The sequence below is a fragment of the Nicrophorus vespilloides genome, unplaced genomic scaffold (genome assembly GCF_001412225.1).
Source record: "Nicrophorus vespilloides isolate i.1.1-1 unplaced genomic scaffold, Nicve_v1.0, whole genome shotgun sequence".
NCBI classification, from domain to species: Eukaryota; Metazoa; Arthropoda; class Insecta; order Coleoptera; family Silphidae; genus Nicrophorus; species Nicrophorus vespilloides.
The window spans coordinates 370,116-388,619 of NW_017100113.1; the positions used below are offsets into that span (position 1 = coordinate 370,116).

Here is an 18,504-nt window from a genome sequence, read left to right on the forward strand (position 1 = left end):
CTTTTTTTTTTCTTTTAAACAACTTTTTAACATTATATTGTTGCAATTATTATTTCATTACTTTCGTAATATTTATTTCTATAATTGAAAAAGATGGAAATGATGAAGAAACCAAATTTGTAATTGTTACTATAATTCATTATTTTAAGATCGCTGAATTAATTTTGTAAGACTTATTGATTTGTAAGAGGAAAACGATTATTATAAATAATTATATACAAAAATTTAAATAAAATTAAACAAAAAAAAAATGAAATCTATTTGTTTCTATATGAAAATTTTAAAAACATCAATTACTTTGATTTCTCAGGACAATATCTATTGGAAATCTTCCAATTATTGTTGCATTGTTTAATGTTTATTTAAAAATTATTCTTTACAACTGCCAGCAATACATTTAAAAAATAATAATTAATTGAGGGGATAAATTTCTTCTACAGAAGGGTTTTGTTTAAGTGAACTGTTCAGTCTTTGTAATTTATACATTTATTTAATAATTTACAAGAAATCCCTACATTGCTGGCTCAACAATAACAACAAATCTAGACAGTCCGGGTAACTTTTTGTAGTCTGTTGGCCAATGGGTCATCGTGCCTGATAACGGTGTATTCCAGTTTGTATTTGTTATAGTCGCCGTCCTTCTTGTAGTAGGTGTAGAGGCCACCCATACTCAGGCCGATACCGATTATACCCATGAAGGTACTGCCGATGACCTCGGGAATCTCGTTCCAACCCCTCTTGAACAGGGCGACCAAACCACGGCTCTGCACGGCACCGGACATTATCGCAGAAATTTCGAAAAAAACTACCCCTCGAAAGTTGTTAAAAAATAATGGCAGAAACCCTTTTTTTTTGGTTATGTAAGATTTAATATTTTGACGTTGCAAGTTCGGGACGTTGCCAACGCTGAAATTGCTAGTGCTTTTCGTTTGACTCACTCCGTCAAGTATGATTGTAAATTTAAAAAATGTTTACTATCATGAGATGTCATTAGTTGCCTTAAAATTGCGGTAATTTTTACAAATTAATTGAATTTTATATGTTTATACAATAAAATTAATATATTTATTTTAAAATAAATTTGCAATATTAATTTGTTTAAAGTAATAATAATATTGAAATGAAAATTCAAAATAAAACCTTAATACAATAATAAAAATTCAACTACTGCAAGGGATTATTCGTTTATTTTCGTAGATGTAAATAATAATCTTCTTCAGTAAGTAATAATAATCAGTTGACCAATATGTTAATTTATAATTATTTAGCGTATTTTAATGAATGATTTTTTTTATTTTTATTCATATATAATTTTGTTATTTACAATACTAAAATGTTTATGGATAAGATATGTATATAGTAGTTGTACCTCAAAAAGAAATAGTATTTTTTATGATGAATAAATGATTTGATTTTAATAAAACAGCGCCATCATTATTTGATTCTGAAAAGTATGCACTGACCTTACAATTTGGTGCCAACCTTGAAAATTGTAGTGCTGATATATATAGGCCCGTTAGAGATGTCGAGGAGTAAAGCTGTGCTAGAAATTGTTTGTATTGGTGCAACCTTCTCTGAAGAGTAAGGGTTTTCGCATTTCGAAATATTTGGTAATTTTTTGTTAGTTTTTTTTTTGTTATTCTGGATCTGGAAAAGAAGGTTGGAAAGTGTGGTGCCCCTGTCGACGGATCCTATCTGGCGTTTTGCGGCTCAGCTCAGAGCGGTGAGAGATAGTGGCTCAGACATCGAAGAGTTGCTCAGTTTCGTCCGCCGTGTGCGACCGTCGAATACGCGTTTCCGCAGTGAAGAGAGTGAGTGCCGTTCGTGTGTGTGTGTATGTTTCATCTCACCGCAACGAAGTGATGAAAAGGAGGTCCTGAAGTATCCTGTGAGAAGGACACGCACCGTCGTTCACGAGAGTGGCCCCAGTTTTCTCGCACCGATGCCACTCGCTAATTGGTAACAAAAAGAAGAAGAAACGGCAAGAAAGAGGAGAACAAAAACAGGACACGCGCTCTCAACGCCCTAAAGAACGAAGGAAGGACTAAGGAGGAAGCGGAGCAAGTCGCGCTGAACGACAGCACCATATAGTAAGTCTTCGAACGCCTCTCCTATCCATCATTTTCAGCACCGCCTGAAAATTACACACATACACTACCATACGTACACGCACATACATATAGGCATGCACACATTAAGAATACACACACACGCGCGCATACATATATGTATTGCACACTCGCGCGGTCCTGTGCAGAGACCCGTAGAACCATGGAAAAATTGTGTGCTTGCAAATAGCAAGACATGTAGCAACAAAAAAAAAATAGAGAAGAAATTCCCTCCTCGATACGCCAATTTTGTTTCGGAGTTGCGAAATCGACGTAGGCCAGGGGAGGTTGTTTGTCCTTTGTTTCTGGAATACCGGATTCCGGGAACACACCCCATGCTTAGAGCTCCCCCTTTTACCCCCCAACCGACCGTTCTATTTACGTATTTGTTATGGTTTCCCTCCCTATTTTAGGTTAAACGTGAAGAAGACTTTCAGTTATAGAATCTGCGGGCCTTCCGAGAAGGAAGGAGGCTGACAAAGCGAGGTTAATACACTTGCAAACAACAAAAAATATATAGGCGCACATCTATTTAGCTGAAACATCTATTCAGCAAATAGAAATATCCTAAACGCTTATTTTAATTGTACAATTTTTTTTTTCTACAATAAATGACTGTTTCTGCAATTGCAGCGCATTGCGTGATTCACATTTTGTGCCCTATTTTTCCCACTCTGATGTTTAAGGTAAAAATGCACTTCGTTATTCGTTTCAGGATAGGTGTCATTGTAGTTCAGGTTGCTAACTGCCATTAGTTGCAAGTTACGTTTGTGTGTCAGAAGTGTTTTAGGTTAAAGAGGATTTGAGTCATGCGAAGTTAGTTTTTTTTTCTTTTCATCTAAAAATACTCTGGATTCGATCATCTTCACGAATCTCTGCAAATGCGAGGTGACATGTTTCATTTAATATTTAATTTTGAACATAAACTCACCGAATTAGATCAGTTGATCTTAGTTTACTAATGCTTCAAAGTTTACACTGTTTCATTGATTATTTTAGGTGAGTCAACTTAGGCAGCTGTCTCAACTTGCTTTAGTCATTTCATAAATGCTTATGTTGTTGATACCTTAGCCATTTGTCATTTGGTATATTGATTATCACTACAAGAAGTATCCATGATAAATTAACATACAAATAGTTATAAGAATACGTTATTTTCAATTATAGTTGTTTATTTTTAAACAATAATTTTATAACTAAGAACTATTTATGCCAAGAAAACAATGATTAGTGATATGTTTTAGATTCAAGAGTTGCTTGTGTTATGTGAATGCATCTGTTGTTACGGTAGTTATTAGTATCTTCGGCAATGTTTATCATTCGTAAGCTTCGAACCATGCCAATATATTTGTTTACGAGTTTTAAGTAATACTCTCTTTGCTTTCTTAAAAACACCATTTTAAATTATGTTTATTTGTAGAAAATCGAATGTTTATTTTTCTGTTTCCATTGTTGTTGATTTTTAATAAAATGCGATTTTCACTGTTAATATTTACTTGTTAATATTTATTTTGTGCTCTGCATAATTAATATTTATTATTCAGTCCAAAAGTTATTTTGCTTTTTATATAAACGTTCGGCGATTGATTTTTGTTTCGGCTTCTGCAAAACTGAGCTACTGAGATTGAGATAGGCGTGGATTGCAAATATATGTGAACTTCAATGGAATTATTGTAAATTGGCTGAAACTCTTAAGACGATAAATCTTTTTACATAATTTTGTACTAACTATTGATCTGGATTATAACATTTGCGTACTTAGAACCAATAGTTTTATCGTTTATTTAATTATTAATCATTTATGAGTTTGGTTGTTTAGATATGAATGAAAACAAACCGCTACAAATCAACATGACTAAGTGTTTGCGGTTTCTTTTGTTTTTTAAACTTGAATTAGCGCATTTGTCAATTAGTTTCATTTTTAAATGTGTTACGCAGGTACGAGTTTCATTATCTGTGAGGGATCACTTTGTATATATACCTGATAAGGAAGGTTATCCTATCTTTGAGTTTTCTCGAATTTCTTTCAGAAGGCAGGTAAATTTTGGGTTTTCAAGTTTATGATCTTTGCAGCTTTAAAGCCCAAAAGAAAGAAAGGAACTCTACCTACCCATGTGGTTATTGTGGCCTTAACTTTCTTATACTATTCCGGAGATCGAATCAGTTGCTATTTTGACTAAGACATATAAATCACATTTCAACCTACGGTTTTCGTTTTAAAATCTTAAAATCTATACATAATTTGTAATTGATTATATCATGTTTTAAAATTCTTGATGTAGGAATCTTTTCGCGCACTTTCTGTAACTTAACAATTATTAGCTCTCTCGCGCAAACACCTAGGTTTTGTTTTGAAACGTGCCGTTTTCTTGATTACCAAATCGAGAGGGTTCCAAAGGGCGTGCGATTATAAATAATCTACGTGTTCCAACATTGGATGCTAGTATCTGCCGGAAAACAGATGTTCGCAATTCTCTTGTTTGTTTATCCAAATTTCTTGCAGTTTGCAATGCATCAACTTTAATGATAATAATGGGCGGAAATACTGAGGTCAATAGCCCTTTGTATGTATTTATGCACGTATATGAACAGAAATACGTTTATTAATATTATTTGATAACAATAAACAGATCTTTATTGATTTTTATAATTTATTTGTTACATTAGTAATTACTCATTCACAATTCGGATATCATTTATAATAGAATGTTGTCTACATTGGATACTGATTACACTAATTGTTATTTTTTTTTGTTTGTATTGAAATTATTGACGTTTAATCTATGATTAGAACAAAAGTGCACAATTTTTTTTTCAATTGATATATTGTATAAGTTTCCATCTAAGGTATTATAATGAGTCTAATCGGACGTGTCAGTACTTCTGGAATAATAAACGGAAGACACGATTTAAATACTAATTTAATTTAAACTGATGTTTTAAAAATATTCACAATTGATTCCTTGTCAACAGTTATAATGTATACAAACATATGAATACATTATTTTTTTCTGCATCTTTTTTACATTATTAGTAAATGTTAATATTTGTACAATATTTGATTTCATAAATCTAATTTAATGTCTGAAATATAGAATTTGGTGTAATCAAATTTAGTTTAATAGTGATTTCTGCAAAATCGAATCCAAATGTTTACAGATTGTTTTAAGTTTGAAAAACATATGTAGTGGAATCGTTCGTATTTCTGTAAAAGTTTATTAGAATAATATCTTTAAAGTTGGTGAGACACGTGTTTTGTATATGCAACCATATATGCTGTTTATCTACTAATTACCTTAGTTAACCTGTTGGTAATTTAAAATTGTATGTTATGCAACCGTATGTAACCGGAAGCTATTATTGGTCTATTCGTTAGGTTTGAATGATTCCTAAATAAAATTCATGAGTGTCCTTGGTGTTTGTCATTTGAATGCTGACAGTGTGATTAACTGTTCTTCTATTCTTCTTCTTGTTAATTAATTAACAAGGTGTCAGCGTGTAGTCATTTATATTGAACAAAATTAATTAATTATTTGGTTTATTTCCAGGGTGTGGTGCCATAGCAAAGGGGTGTGCGTGTGTGCTCGGTGAATCCGGAGAGGTGAGACAGTGACGTGAAGCCGGTTCCGAATGATGGCTACAGCTATTCAAAAGAATGGCATAAAATCGTTGTCCAATGGGAACGGTTTGGTGCAGGACCTGCAGACGCTGACCGGATACTCGGACGTCGTGAACACAGGATGCGCCGTCGGTTCGGGGGAGCATGGCCTACAGGCCGGAGGAGAGATAGACTTGCAGCAGGAGTACCAGGAGGAGTTGGTGCAAGAGCAACAACAGACCGACGAACCGGAAATAGACATTGTGATCAACAATGTGGTGTGTAGTTTTAGTGTGAGGTGTCATCTGAACTTGCGCGAGATTGCGCTGAACGGCACGAACGTGGAGTACCGCAAGGAAAACGGCATGATCACTATGAAGATCCGCAGGCCGTACACGACGGCGAGCATCTGGTCTTCGGGGAAGGTGACGTGCACGGGAGCTACCAGCGAGATCCAAGCGAAGATCGCGGCGCGGAGATTCGCGCGTTGTCTCCAGAAGCTCGGCTTCAACGTGCGCTTCAACAATTACAGGGTGGTCAACGTTCTGGGGACGTGTTGCATGCCCTTCGGCATCAAAATTAACACGTTCGCGAAGCAGCACCGAAACGCCGAGTAAGTAAATTCTGTTTACAAGCAACAATTGCAATTTGCTTGATCATCTTCCAGCAATAATAATAACAATAATCAAATGGAATCGATCGTTTCAATTTTATTTATTTGCATTTTTCAGGTATGAACCCGAACTGCATCCTGGTCTCACGTACAAACTAAAGCAACCCAAAGCAACACTCAAAATATTCTCAACGGGAAGTATCACAGTCACAGGTATGTCGAGTACACGTGCAAATCGATAATTCATTTCCACCAATCTCCCATGACAACGCCACTATAGAAACCGAGAGAAACATAGAAGCAGAGCGGGAGATTTATCCCGCTACATTTTCCATATCAAATTGTCGAATTGGTTTTTTTTCTGTTTCGTATCTCCTGCAAAATCAGTTCGTGAGAGTTTTATTAAACTCTTCCTCCTCCTCATAGTACAGCATCCAATAAGGTCGTATCTTCAATTTAATCTGGTAATAAGGTCTTGATTCCAAACGTGGACATGTCTCGAATAAATAAGAGCTTTGCGACGCTGAGCTCATTCACAACACACTGTTTTACAGACAACAATAATTTCAACATCTAATTTCTAAATTAAATTTGAATAATTTCCACACGATTTGTGAAACTAGATTTTGAACTATGGACAGTTTTAAATGATATCAAAAGATTGTTATCTACATCCTCATTGTAATTTCTTATTCAAGTCCATCAGTTCCATCTTTTTGTTAAACTAGTTAAAACCCTCTTTACATAGACACAGGCAGCCATTTTTGGACTACTACTACTTCACCAAACAGCTGACATTGAGACATACCATTTATAAAACATTTTCCTTACATTTTAGCGACTTAAAATAGTATGAATTTAACCGTTTTATTATTAATTTAAATATGTTTTTATGATGATTTATGTACCGATTCTGTAAATTGGATGTTTTTTTAGTTGTTCCATTAGTTGCAGTGAATAGTTTAAAATATCGTTTCTAGTTGAAGCCGTAATTATTAATGCTATAGTTTTGGTTTAGTATTAATACATGAAGATAATATCTCCTTTTAACTGATTAACCTTTCAAAACCATATAAATAATACTATATAACGTGAAGAAGCAAAAACAGTTTAATCGAATTTGTCTGTTTGGGAAGAAAGATATCTTTAATCGGTTCGGAAAACCGTGCAAAGTAGTGTCTTCCACACTGACAAATTTCATTATATATTTCTAATGGAAATCCTTCGTTTTATTAAACTGTCATCTGCAGGAAAATCGATTGGACTTGAAGGAGCTTTGCGTTATGTTGAAAACAAGCTTTTCCATTGGATATTGTTTTTCCTAAAGCAGACGTTTATCATTTAAGGAGTAACAGTCTAAACATCCTGTTTGTCATCTGTAGGAAATTATCAATTTTGTAAAGGAAATGCAACTCAAAGTTCAAGTTGTAAGCGCGGAAAACTATTTCGGTTATGGATTATCATCATAAGGGTGTGTGTCGCGCATTAAAGTTTCCATTTGCCGATGAAGCACTAAAAAGACGATGATAGAGAGAGCGAGGAGAGAACTTATCGCTAATGTTTTGATTAACTTTTGACATAATCTCGGTTAGGTAATTCCATTTTGTGTGAATTATTGGCTTGGCTTTTTTGTAAGAAGAGTTTTCGGGAGAGACTGAACAACGTTGTTTATCAAATCATTATCGTTGAGTGAATGATTCTGTAGAATAGCACAAAATAGTGTTATTCTCGTAAGACGTGGATATTGATTGGTATTATTGTTAATATTTATTTTAATTCTTGATGCATTGTGAGGGTTTTGTTATTATTTAAACGTTTGCTTCATTTAAACACATTCATGTGCTAATTTCTGCTCTACTGAATGTTGAATAGTTGTGATAATTTCAATATAATCATAAATATTATTATAAACTTCAGAATAGAGTAAACCATTTGAAATGTATACAGAAGTTAACATAAGGTACATTCGACAGGGTGATGCAAATTTAATATTATTAAACATTTGTCCAGTTTTTTAATGTTTATTTTTTTTAACTATTCGCTGCCCGATGAAAATATGCAATATTTATCTAAATAACAACGTAGTTAGTTTGAATAACAAGGTACAAGTTTTCGCTCTTAAGATTTAGTTTTAAATCTCTACGAGTCATGCGAATTCGTTGCTTATTTACAAGATTACAATCAGATTTTGATGATTATATCTACTCAAAAGTGCTTTTCAAAAATTTTCTTATACTATAAAATTCAATTACATTGATCTATATCGATTGTAACTTTGTAACATCGGTTATATAAGTGTATTTTTTTTAAAAATTTAAAATAAACAATTTAGAGATTGGTTGTTATAAAGTAATATTGTTAGTTTATAACAGTGGGATTAGATAAGAGGCTGCGTTGGCGGTAACATGACATTTATATTCAGAGTGAAATCTTGAAACATTTGGATAAAAGTATTTTTTCATTGTTTTGTTCATTTTCTGAGACTTAAGTCAATTGTTTCTGATCGTGTTTTTGTTTTGTTTTTCAGCGCCGAGCGTGGATCACGTGCAAGCAGCCATCGAGCATATCTTCCCGCTCGTCTACGACTTCCGCAAAGAACGAACGCACGACGAACTTCAATCCCTGAAGAGACGGAAGCACAATCAGGTGGACGAAGAGCCTACGGCGACGACGACGAAGAAGTTGGTCACGGAACAAATGTGTACGGAAGTTTATGTGCGAAGGGGCGGAGGATGTGACTCAGAGATTGATTAGTCAATGTTATGATGTTAGAACGTCCCGTGTGTTATTTACATTCATACATACATGTATCTAACGAAACAAAAGCAAAGCAAAATAATGCACACAGACACATACATACACAAAACAACAAAACTAAAAGAAAAACAGTAGTAACTTTATATAGTGCATATAGTTTACGTAACAAAGCGGAGCGTTTATGAGTAGAGAGAGAGATAGAGTGGAGGGTATTCGAAGAATGAAAATAAGAGAACAAAAGAAAAACTGTTTGGCGGATTTTCGAAATTGCCACCTAATTTTATTAATAGTAGTTGTGAGACCAAAAAAAAAACAACAAAAAACAAACAAAATCAGCAAACTTTATGAATTATTTATATACGAGGTTTGTGTGTTTGTTGTGTTTCTTTGTAGAAGTGATCGAGCAAAGCAATTATATTAGTGATGGAAGAAACTTAAGAGAGAGAGAGAGAGGATGGATGAAAAGCAAAAACTAGACGTTGGTTACATTACTCAATCTTCTCATCTCCCCTCGCGCCAATTCCTCTCCATCTGTCTCTCAAACTTTTCTTCACGTTTTCCTTTTTGGAGGGAAAACGGACGACTACAAGGGGAGGGTTAAGCTGAACCAACAAATTTTTATTTAAAAAAAAATATACTTATTATTATTATTCTTATTACCAAAGCTGTAGTATGTATATTTGTGATCTATATTATGTTTTATTATCTTTCTCCTGAAACGCGAATAAATTAGTATACACACACACACCTGCATCTTTGCACAAGAAAAACACATTTTTACACACATAAATCCCATGTGAATGAATGAATGAATCAAACTATCGTCGTATTAGTAACTTTATTTAATTTAATGGATCGAACGATTCAAATGTAGTATATGTACCGAGAGGGATGGATTTTTAGTGCGTAGAATGAGTCTGCAAGGATGGTGTGCGTGCGTTTTTTTTTATATATATATATATTATGATTATTACTAATTATTGATTATCATTAATCCTCCATGTTCATATATTTAAATTTAGTAGAATTAGCAATACGCAATAAATTAAGTTATTATTTTTCGTTTCGCTCTTATTCTCAATCTCGCTCTCTCTCAATTTCTTATTTAAACAACTCTTTTGTTTTGTTTATTATTTTTTCGTTTGTTTGCTAATTTCGTATATTTTCTCGACTGAGACCACCTCTTTTTGTCTGTTTTCAATACTACCCATCGCCCCCCGTTCACCTCAACACTCGAAGGGGCGGAGAGAACTCGTCGCTTCGATATTTATATACTTATTTATTTAGTCGATTCTCTTCAGCCCTCCAAAAACTTTATCCTCTTTGTTCCCATCTCATTCTACTATTAACGTTACAGACTGAGTTACAGATTAAGTTATTTTATTAGTCGCGCTAATTTAACTATTCATCTTCCTAAATCGCATGGAAACCACAGCGTATTCAACAAATGAAGAAAGAAAAACATCTTTGTCGTGCCGCCGTCTCCCCGAATTCTTCTGGCCTAATAATAATAATATATGATATCCTTTAATTCCAATTCCATTGTTGTTAATCGCCAAACCCAAACCCCTGCCCCCACCCCTCCTCTCATCCGTATTAATATAATTATAGTGTTTAGAAAACTGATGAATAACTTTCGGAATTGCGCGCATCGGCAAATCCAACCCAATCGACTGCCTAATCGTAACACTAATCATTTAACCAATAATGAAGCGAAAGCAAAAAAGCGTTGTTTTGTTGTAATTATTATTATTATGTAATATTTTTATTTTCTGTACATATATATCTCTTTGTTCTACTAGTAGTCGACTGTTTTAAGTTTTATTCGATTTTCGTTTCCTCACGGAATGGAAAACCAGGGCCTATTTTTCGAGTCAATTTATTATTATTATTACTATATTATAATTATTTCTTTCGCGATTCGTAGTTTTACTGAAATTCACCTGTTTACTATTAGTTTTTTTTGTTTTTTTTTTAAATCATTGTTTATTCCCATCCCCGGAACTGTGTACAAGTCAAGCGAGATTAATTTAGACATAATTTTAGGTATACGCTGAATGTTTAAATAATAAATCTAAAGAATGATCATATAAATGTGTATGTATTGATAAAGAAAAATGTGTAAAAAAAAGCAAAAAAAAGAAAAAGAAAAATGAACATTGAATAACTAAAGCAATTCTCGTTAAGCCTTATAAAGAAAAGTCAGTAATAAGTAATAAAAAATGAACTAAGTTGTATCATAATTTAATATGAGGAAAAAAAATATGTTTTTGTGTTTTTCTTTTCTATCTCCAATCGATTATTGTTGGGTATTATTGTGTATTCTATGGAGAATTTATACGATTCTTTTCTTCCGTTGAGAGCGGGCTCTTCGGGCGCCACTCCCCGATTTGTCTTTTTGGGCGCGGTAAACGCGCCATATTTAGTATGTATTTATTTCTACTTTTTAGTTCGATTCATCCTTTTATTGAATTAATAAACAGACTAACTAGTGCGTACGCGTTTTCTTGCTCTTCGATTGTTCTATTTATCCCATTTTCCCCAATCGTTTTCACGAAAAGAGACGAGGCTAGGCTTTGATGCTGCAACCAAAAGTACTCGAGTCTGCTGGTTGGGTGATCTTAAAATGGATAAAGTTTGATTTTAGTTTTATTTTATAATAGAATAGATTAATAACGTGATAAAAGCTATAGTTAATTAATATTATTCAGCTAATCTTCTCCAGAATCATCCTCAGGTGGATTAAAGTCCTCCGAATCGACCTTCTTCTTCTGAAGAATGCCATCCTTGTATTTAGCATCGTAAGACTGTAATAAAATAAACGTAAAAGGTTTGGAAAATAATCGAAAGATGTGCAGCTAGCCTCTTTAGCGATCTGGTAGAAGCGTTCGACGTTTTGATGACCGGTCTTTGCGATCAGTTCGCTAAAAATGCTATTCTTGTCCTGCATAAGGATCAACGGATGGTTGTACTCGATGATTTGACCGGCGTCCATCACCATCACTTTGTCAGAATCCATTATGGTGTTGAGTCGATGGGCGATGGTAAGAACCGTGCATGCGGAGAACTTGTGCCTGATAGTTTGCTGGATGATGTTATCCGTCTGCAGATCCACGTTTGCCGTGGCCTCGTCGAGAATGAGGATCTTGTTGTTTCTGACTATGGCTCGTGCGAGACACACGAGTTGCCTCGAGCCGACGCTCAGGTTGACCCCTCCCTCAGACATGTACTCGTCCAGGCATTCTGAAAATGCCAGCACAGATTGGAAGGAACTCCCTTTGGTCGCTCATTACCTACTTGGGTTCTCCGTCAGCTTGATGTCCACATCTAGTAGAGCGGACATCAAGATAACGTCGGGGTACTCTTGGAACGGGTCCAGATTGTACCGTAACGATCCAGAGAATATAACCGGTTCCTGAAAAGGCAATACAAGAGCATACCAATCTACAAAATCTTCCAATTTGATTCAGAACGTCTTTTATCTCACTTGCGGTATTATGGACAGCTTCTTTCTGAGATCGTGCAATCCAATTTTTCCGGTATCCACACCATCTATTATGATCTTGCCTTCGATGTATGCTAGTCGAAAGAGAGCCCCGATCATTGACGACTTTCCAGCTCCCGTCCTCCCAACAATGCCCACCTTCTCCTGGGGTTCAATGCTAAGGCTCATATTTCTCAGCACCGGTTGCTCCGTTAAGCAGTATTTCATGAAGACGTTTTTAAATTCTACGGCGCCTTCCGTCGGCCAGAACGAATGGGGTTTATTTTCAGGAATCTGCAATTAAACCAATATAGTAGTTCCAGTTTTATTAATCAAACAAGTGGTAGCTTACTGATTCCAGTGGTGGTTCGGGCTCGATCTTGGTGAATTCCAGCACCCTCTCTACTGCGGTCAGTTGCGTTTCAAACTCGGCCGATTGTCGCATGCCCCATTGGAAGATACCTGTGAGACCGATGCATTGCGAGAGAATGAGTGCGATATTCGCCCCATCAGCGTTGTCTATCAGGATGAAGTAATATATGATCATGCCAGTGTAGACGACGGTGATGAGGTCGAGGATGTAGCCGAACGCCCTTGACACACCCATGAACATGAAGGAGGCGCTCGTGTGCATGTCCTGAAACTTGTCGAACTCCTCGACGAGTAGCATTTCGTTTCCGTGCGATCGAATCACCATTAACCCTTGCAGCGTGGCGTTCACATGTTGAAACACCGGACTTTTTGCTGCGGAACAGAATCAATCACCTACGAAATTGCCAACGCAGTTGAAACAATCAAACCGATTCCGTCTAGCCGCTTTAAGCTGCAGCTGCATCTCAGGTAGAATTTTCGGATCACGTAGAATATAAAACAGACGAAGAGCGTGAAGAGCAATAGCCACACATTGATGAAGCATAGTAGACCGATCACCCCAACGAAATTCAACAGAATCTACACGAATCAATGTTAATAAGGTTCATCATTTTAAGCATGATAAATGTATCTTTACTTGATAGGTATCTACCATGGCGTAGGGCATCATCTCGTCGACGGCGCACATATCCTTGGAGAAGCGATTCAGAATCCTACCAGACGCATTTAAAGTGAAAAACCTCAGATTGGCCCTGGTAACGCTGTTGAACATGGAATTGTGTAGCCTAAAAAATAAAACCCTCTATAAAGTGTTTCTAGCTTAAAACATAGAAACTCATACGCAACGGATGCTCTCATGCACATTGTGTAAAAATAAAACGACCGGAAGAGCGATATAAATGTTGTCGCGGCTATCGCCGCTGCACACATGATTATACACTTATATCGATTGCAATCCTTGAATACATCAGGTAACGCTGCCGAAGGTTCACCATAGAATAAACCATCCTCCACTTTTGACCTGTAAATTCATTGTATAAAGATTTTTAACAAAAATAAGAAAATACCAAATGGTGATGAAGTAGTCGAAAACGCTTGCAGCAACTTGAGCCAACAGAAAGAGAATATACAGGATGAACGTTAAGCAGCAAGGACCACTGGACTTATGGTAAGCGGCAAGGACGTCGCAGCCGACGGCACCCTGACCTCGCATTTCACGGAATTCCTTCATGTTCTGAAATATAAAAAAGTTCAATCAAAGTTGATACGAATTGATACATCCATGATATAAATATATAGAGTACACTGGACAACCGTTCTATTTTCGTCATTTTTCTCGCATGATGTTCTTGACTGTAATGGTTTATAAAAAATATGCACGTCACGTATTCTTAAAAGTATATGAATCGTACTCCTCTCATAAACGCACTGGTGTACCTTGTATATTTGTATCATAAATTACACCAAATACCGGTATCAGCCCGGAGGCGACGCTTTTTGCCACAATGGACGACGATTGGCGTACGTCTTTCTTCAACTCAGGAATTTCAGCTTCTTCCTCCTGGTTGGCCACCAGTTTTTCCAAGTCTTTGACAACGCTGAATACCTCCGTGTATGTCCCCTTCACTAATATCCGGCCGTTGTCGTCCAGGTAAACGATCTGCTCGACGTTCTTGAGGTACTGCAACTGGTGAGTGTTCAACACGACGATCTTGTCCTTTAGGAATCCATTTATGCATTCATCAAAAATGTGTCGGCCTACGCTGGTGTCGACGGCTGAAAGGGGATCGTCGAGAAGGTAGATGTCCGCTTCCCGGTACATCGACCTTGCCAGATTGATGCGCGCCCTTTGACCGCCGCTCAACGATATGCCCTTCTCTCCAACTATGGTCTTATCACCGTATGGCAAAAGCGTAAAGTCCCTAGAGAGCGCGCAGCATCTGACAACATTGTAGTATTTTCGTCTATCAAAGGACTGTCCGAAAAGGATGTTCTGCCTAATTGATCCTAAATTTATAAAATCCACATAATATGGTGTGGTTACTACCCGAAATTGCTGGGTTCTTGTTAGGTTTACCTGCGAAGAGAAATGGATCTTGACTGGCATAGGAGATGGTGCCCTCTGCGTGGACGGTGCCCTCAAATGGCACCAGCTCACTCATAATGATGTGCAGGACACAAGACTTTCCGGAGCCGACGGGGCCAATGATCGCGGTGAGGATGCCTGGCACCACCTCCAGGTTAATGTTCCTGAGGACGGTCAACTTGCCGTATTTGAGGCTGGCATTCTTGATACTGATGCCTCGGGCCGACGAGACGGAGAAGCGCGTGTTATAATAGAGCTCGTAGTTTCTGTAGAGGTCCCTCTTGTTTAGCCAGTCCGCATCCATCGGCTCCGGATTAGATATGTACGTCTCCTTCAACTGCAGGAAATCGGTTATCCTAATGATGGCCACATGCATTTCGGCAACGTGCCCAACGCCCTGCGGATAATACACTGTCATCGTCATCCTAAGGATCTGGTAAAACGACACGATAAAGAAGATCTGCTCGATGTTCAGATTGCCGTTGAACAGGGTCACAAAGGTGAAGACGGAGAAGAAGTGACCTGAACGCGTCGTGAACAGGATCAGCGACATCATTACGCCTTTAATGACGGACGCCTTGATCAGAGATCGCATCTCGTGTCTGCAAAAACAAATTCCGTTAGAAACGAAAGCCCAATCGCGCAACGTTCAGCAAACCACTTTCTTGTTTTGTCCAGAGATTTGCTGAATGCGTACTCCCACGCGTACATCTTGATGACGCGAATGCCCTGAATCAGTTCGTTCATCACCTGAACTCTCCGATCCGTGCGCACCGCAGTCTCTATTCGGATGTACTTGGTGAGAATACCGAAAATACCTTCAAACAGAATCGATGAGATATGCTCCAAACGAGGTACGTAAGTACGTATTTACCTTGCAGAGGGATGCAAAACATCACCGGACACATTCCAAGGAAACAGGCTATGTTGATTTCCTTGTACAAAAAGTAGAGGGAAGCGGCTACGGTGGCCGGTCCAAGCCAGAGGTAATGGATGAAGTGAAGTTGCTCGAAACGGTTCACGTCCGTCGACAGAATGTTAATCACGTTTCCTATCATCTGTCCAGTCAATTGGGTCGTATCCAGACGTAACACCTACAACATAATCCATTATCCTTAAATTATATGTATACTGAAAGGTTTTTACTATAATAGCAAAACAAGCTTTACGTAATGAAGAACAAATGTTGACAAACTCTCTACGTTCAAAACATTACACTAAATATTTTCATATATTTACAATTTACATTAACTTTCATAATCTTCTTCATAACAAAGGAAAAATAAGTGTAATTTTGCTCTGAATAGTTATAAATGATCCTGATGACAACTGTAGGAAGACTTTGCGCATCTGTTTTTCATTCGCAAACTATGATTACTTGATTAATTTTTATAATAAATATTTGATAAAAATACATAGAATATTTGAATGAATGATTATTTCCATCAGGTATTTGACAGTTTAAGAGCATTAAGCAAAGTATTTTGTGGATAAGTAATATTAATAAATCATTTCAAATGAAATGTGTACCTTTCTGTAGAGAAGTGAGCAGACAGCTATCCTGATTTTCATCCCAACGAAATTTAGCAAACAGAAAACCGGATGCTGTACCAAAACTGCAACCATGCTGCACATGCAAGATCCCAAAGCGAAGAGCAAAACCTCGTCCAGTTCGATCTTAGGTTGATCTTTGTCCCAGTAGTAGATAAGTCTCGTGAAATATTTTGGATTGGAGTCCCTGCAAGCCGATAAATCTACGTGCAAACGAGATAAAAATGAGATTGAAGATCTGATTTACGTGTTGTTGTTCCTCTTGTTCTCAATGCTCAACGATCGAATAATTAGACCGACGAAGAGTGGTTGGAAGATGCGAGCTCCTAGCTCCATAAAGGCAAGAGCTAAGCCGTACCAAGCAATTTCGCAGCCGAAGGATCTCACTACCGCACGCAGGAAACTCGGCTTCCGTTTCCGGCGCTTCGATCGCGCCGCCTTGTCCACCTGCCTACACCACTCCTTCGACAGTCTGTCACCTAGCCTCGCTGATTTGTGATTTTCCAGCGGCTTTGTCAAATCTTCCTCCTCGAAGTCCCTCTTCCTTCCTGTTTTGAATATCTTTATAGAGTACCTGAAGCAGATGAAGAATTCGCTCATTCAGTCCTGATGCGAAGATGTATATTATAATGTAATAGGATTACCAGAAAGTCGCGATGCTCAGCCAGTTGGAATCCTTGGCCGGATTCTCCGGCCTCATATCCGTCCCCGAGATTCCCTTCATTTTTTAATTATAATCCCTCAAAAATTCTAATTTTGCATCGCCTCTTCACGCACGTGACATATATCTGACACGCACTCAAGCATTCTTTGATTTACATTACTTTTCATTTCCCAATTGAAAAACTACATTTACTAAAACCATAGTCTAAAAATTAAATGAATAAGCAAACATATTAACCCTTAAATGCATACTGTTGCGAATCAGCTACATAAATAGTTTTTAAATGTATAAACAGTATAATTTATTTTAGAAATTTACTACTTGTTGTTGATGATTCACAACACTTCTTATAATTTATAAGTTAAAAAGAAATAAAAAATTGCGAATGATTTTTTAAATCATTTTCCCATATATCCTAACAGAAAATATACCTAAAAATATTATTTAAATATGTACGTCTTACTTTTTTTTCAGAATGCATTTCTTTTGTATGATTTATTGTGACAATTTATCTTTTTGTGTCTCTGGGCGGAAAGACTTAGGTCGATAGCCTTTTGGTTGCAACTAAAAAATTATTATTATTATATTATTTAACTTTATTTTTTTAAAATCATGCATTTAAGAAATTACAAAATGTCTAAATTAGAAAATATTGGAATTATTTGATATTATTTTAATCGTTAATTGTAAAAGTAGAAATGAATCATTTTATAAAATTTATCACAGCTTTTAAACACTTATTTTAAATCTAAATATAACATTCAAAATCATCAATTGGTAATATGAGTAAACATTTTGTATAGTGCAAACAAAAGATTAAAATTGATAATTGTTTGATAATTACGGTAAAATAATTAATCAATTATTTCAATATGAGTGAGTCGACTAATAAATATTTTATAAAAAAAGGATTTATATCAATTATTATTGATAAAAATTTCTTTGGCATTGTATCTATTCCTTTTCCGGTAATTAATATTTCATTTCAATAAGATTATAAACAATGTTTATTGGGTAGCCTACCTCAAATATACAATTGATATATGGAGAGAAACCATTTTTAAAAATTATAAATAATAAAGTATTTATGTAAAAACAAAAATAATATTACATTTCTATTCAATTTCATATATATTTATATAATTACATATATAACAATAAACAATTCGTTTGAAATTATTTATATTTAACATTAATTATTAATTATTTACAAATTTACCGTCAGTTTTCTAGATTAAACGTTAAAATTAAATTTGAATTATGCAAAAATC

General features: G+C 36.0%; 3 protein-coding genes across 3 annotated transcripts; 1 reads left to right on the plus strand and 2 right to left on the minus strand.

Annotated features, from left to right (window-relative positions):
* Positions 1-468: 468 nt before the first annotated feature.
* Positions 469-876, minus strand: LOC108568676. The gene has a single exon (XM_017929881.1). The coding sequence runs from the start codon at positions 780-782 to the stop codon at positions 543-545; it is 240 nt and encodes a 79-aa protein (XP_017785370.1). The 5' UTR covers positions 783-876; the 3' UTR covers positions 469-542.
* Positions 877-1,529: 653 nt separating this feature from the next.
* LOC108568713 (TATA box-binding protein-like protein 1) lies at positions 1,530-9,832 on the plus strand. Its single transcript, XM_017929949.1, has 4 exons — positions 1,530-2,090; positions 5,657-6,319; positions 6,438-6,532; positions 8,847-9,832. The coding sequence occupies exons 2-4, from the start codon at positions 5,739-5,741 to the stop codon at positions 9,071-9,073; spliced, it is 903 nt and encodes a 300-aa protein (XP_017785438.1). The 5' UTR covers positions 1,530-2,090; positions 5,657-5,738; the 3' UTR covers positions 9,074-9,832.
* Positions 9,833-11,783: 1,951 nt separating this feature from the next.
* LOC108568668 (probable multidrug resistance-associated protein lethal(2)03659) lies at positions 11,784-17,293 on the minus strand. Its single transcript, XM_017929874.1, has 15 exons — positions 17,214-17,293; positions 16,817-17,143; positions 16,549-16,756; positions 15,893-16,112; positions 15,680-15,836; positions 15,010-15,620; positions 14,404-14,939; positions 14,000-14,166; positions 13,774-13,953; positions 13,570-13,717; positions 13,361-13,511; positions 12,913-13,304; positions 12,564-12,854; positions 12,374-12,491; positions 11,784-12,319 (listed from the first exon to the last, which is right to left on the minus strand). The coding sequence occupies exons 1-15, from the start codon at positions 17,291-17,293 to the stop codon at positions 11,784-11,786; spliced, it is 4,122 nt and encodes a 1,373-aa protein (XP_017785363.1).
* Between the last annotated feature and the right edge of the window lie 1,211 nt (positions 17,294-18,504).

What these genes read in the sequence shown, in the direction of transcription:
- LOC108568713 (XM_017929949.1), top strand. Translation starts at nt 5,739, where the DNA reads ATGATGGCTACAGCTATTCAAAAGAATGGCATAAAATCGTTGTCCAAT. An exon ending in AAGCAGCACCGAAACGCCGA is followed by an intron (nt 6,320 to 6,437) that starts GTAAGTAAATTC and finishes TGCATTTTTCAG; the next exon opens with GTATGAACCCGAACTGCATC. An exon ending in GGGAAGTATCACAGTCACAG is followed by an intron (nt 6,533 to 8,846) that starts GTATGTCGAGTA and finishes TTTGTTTTTCAG; the next exon opens with CGCCGAGCGTGGATCACGTG.
- LOC108568676 (XM_017929881.1), bottom strand. Translation starts at nt 782, where the DNA reads ATGTCCGGTGCCGTGCAGAGCCGTGGTTTGGTCGCCCTGTTCAAGAGG.
- LOC108568668 (XM_017929874.1), bottom strand. Translation starts at nt 17,293, where the DNA reads ATGAAGGGAATCTCGGGGACGGATATGAGGCCGGAGAATCCGGCCAAG. An exon ending in TCGCCTCCGGGCTGATACCG is followed by an intron (nt 14,167 to 14,403) that starts GTATTTGGTGTA and finishes TTTATATTTCAG; the next exon opens with AACATGAAGGAATTCCGTGA. An exon ending in CAAGCTGACGGAGAACCCAA is followed by an intron (nt 12,320 to 12,373) that starts GTAGGTAATGAG and finishes TGGCATTTTCAG; the next exon opens with AATGCCTGGACGAGTACATG.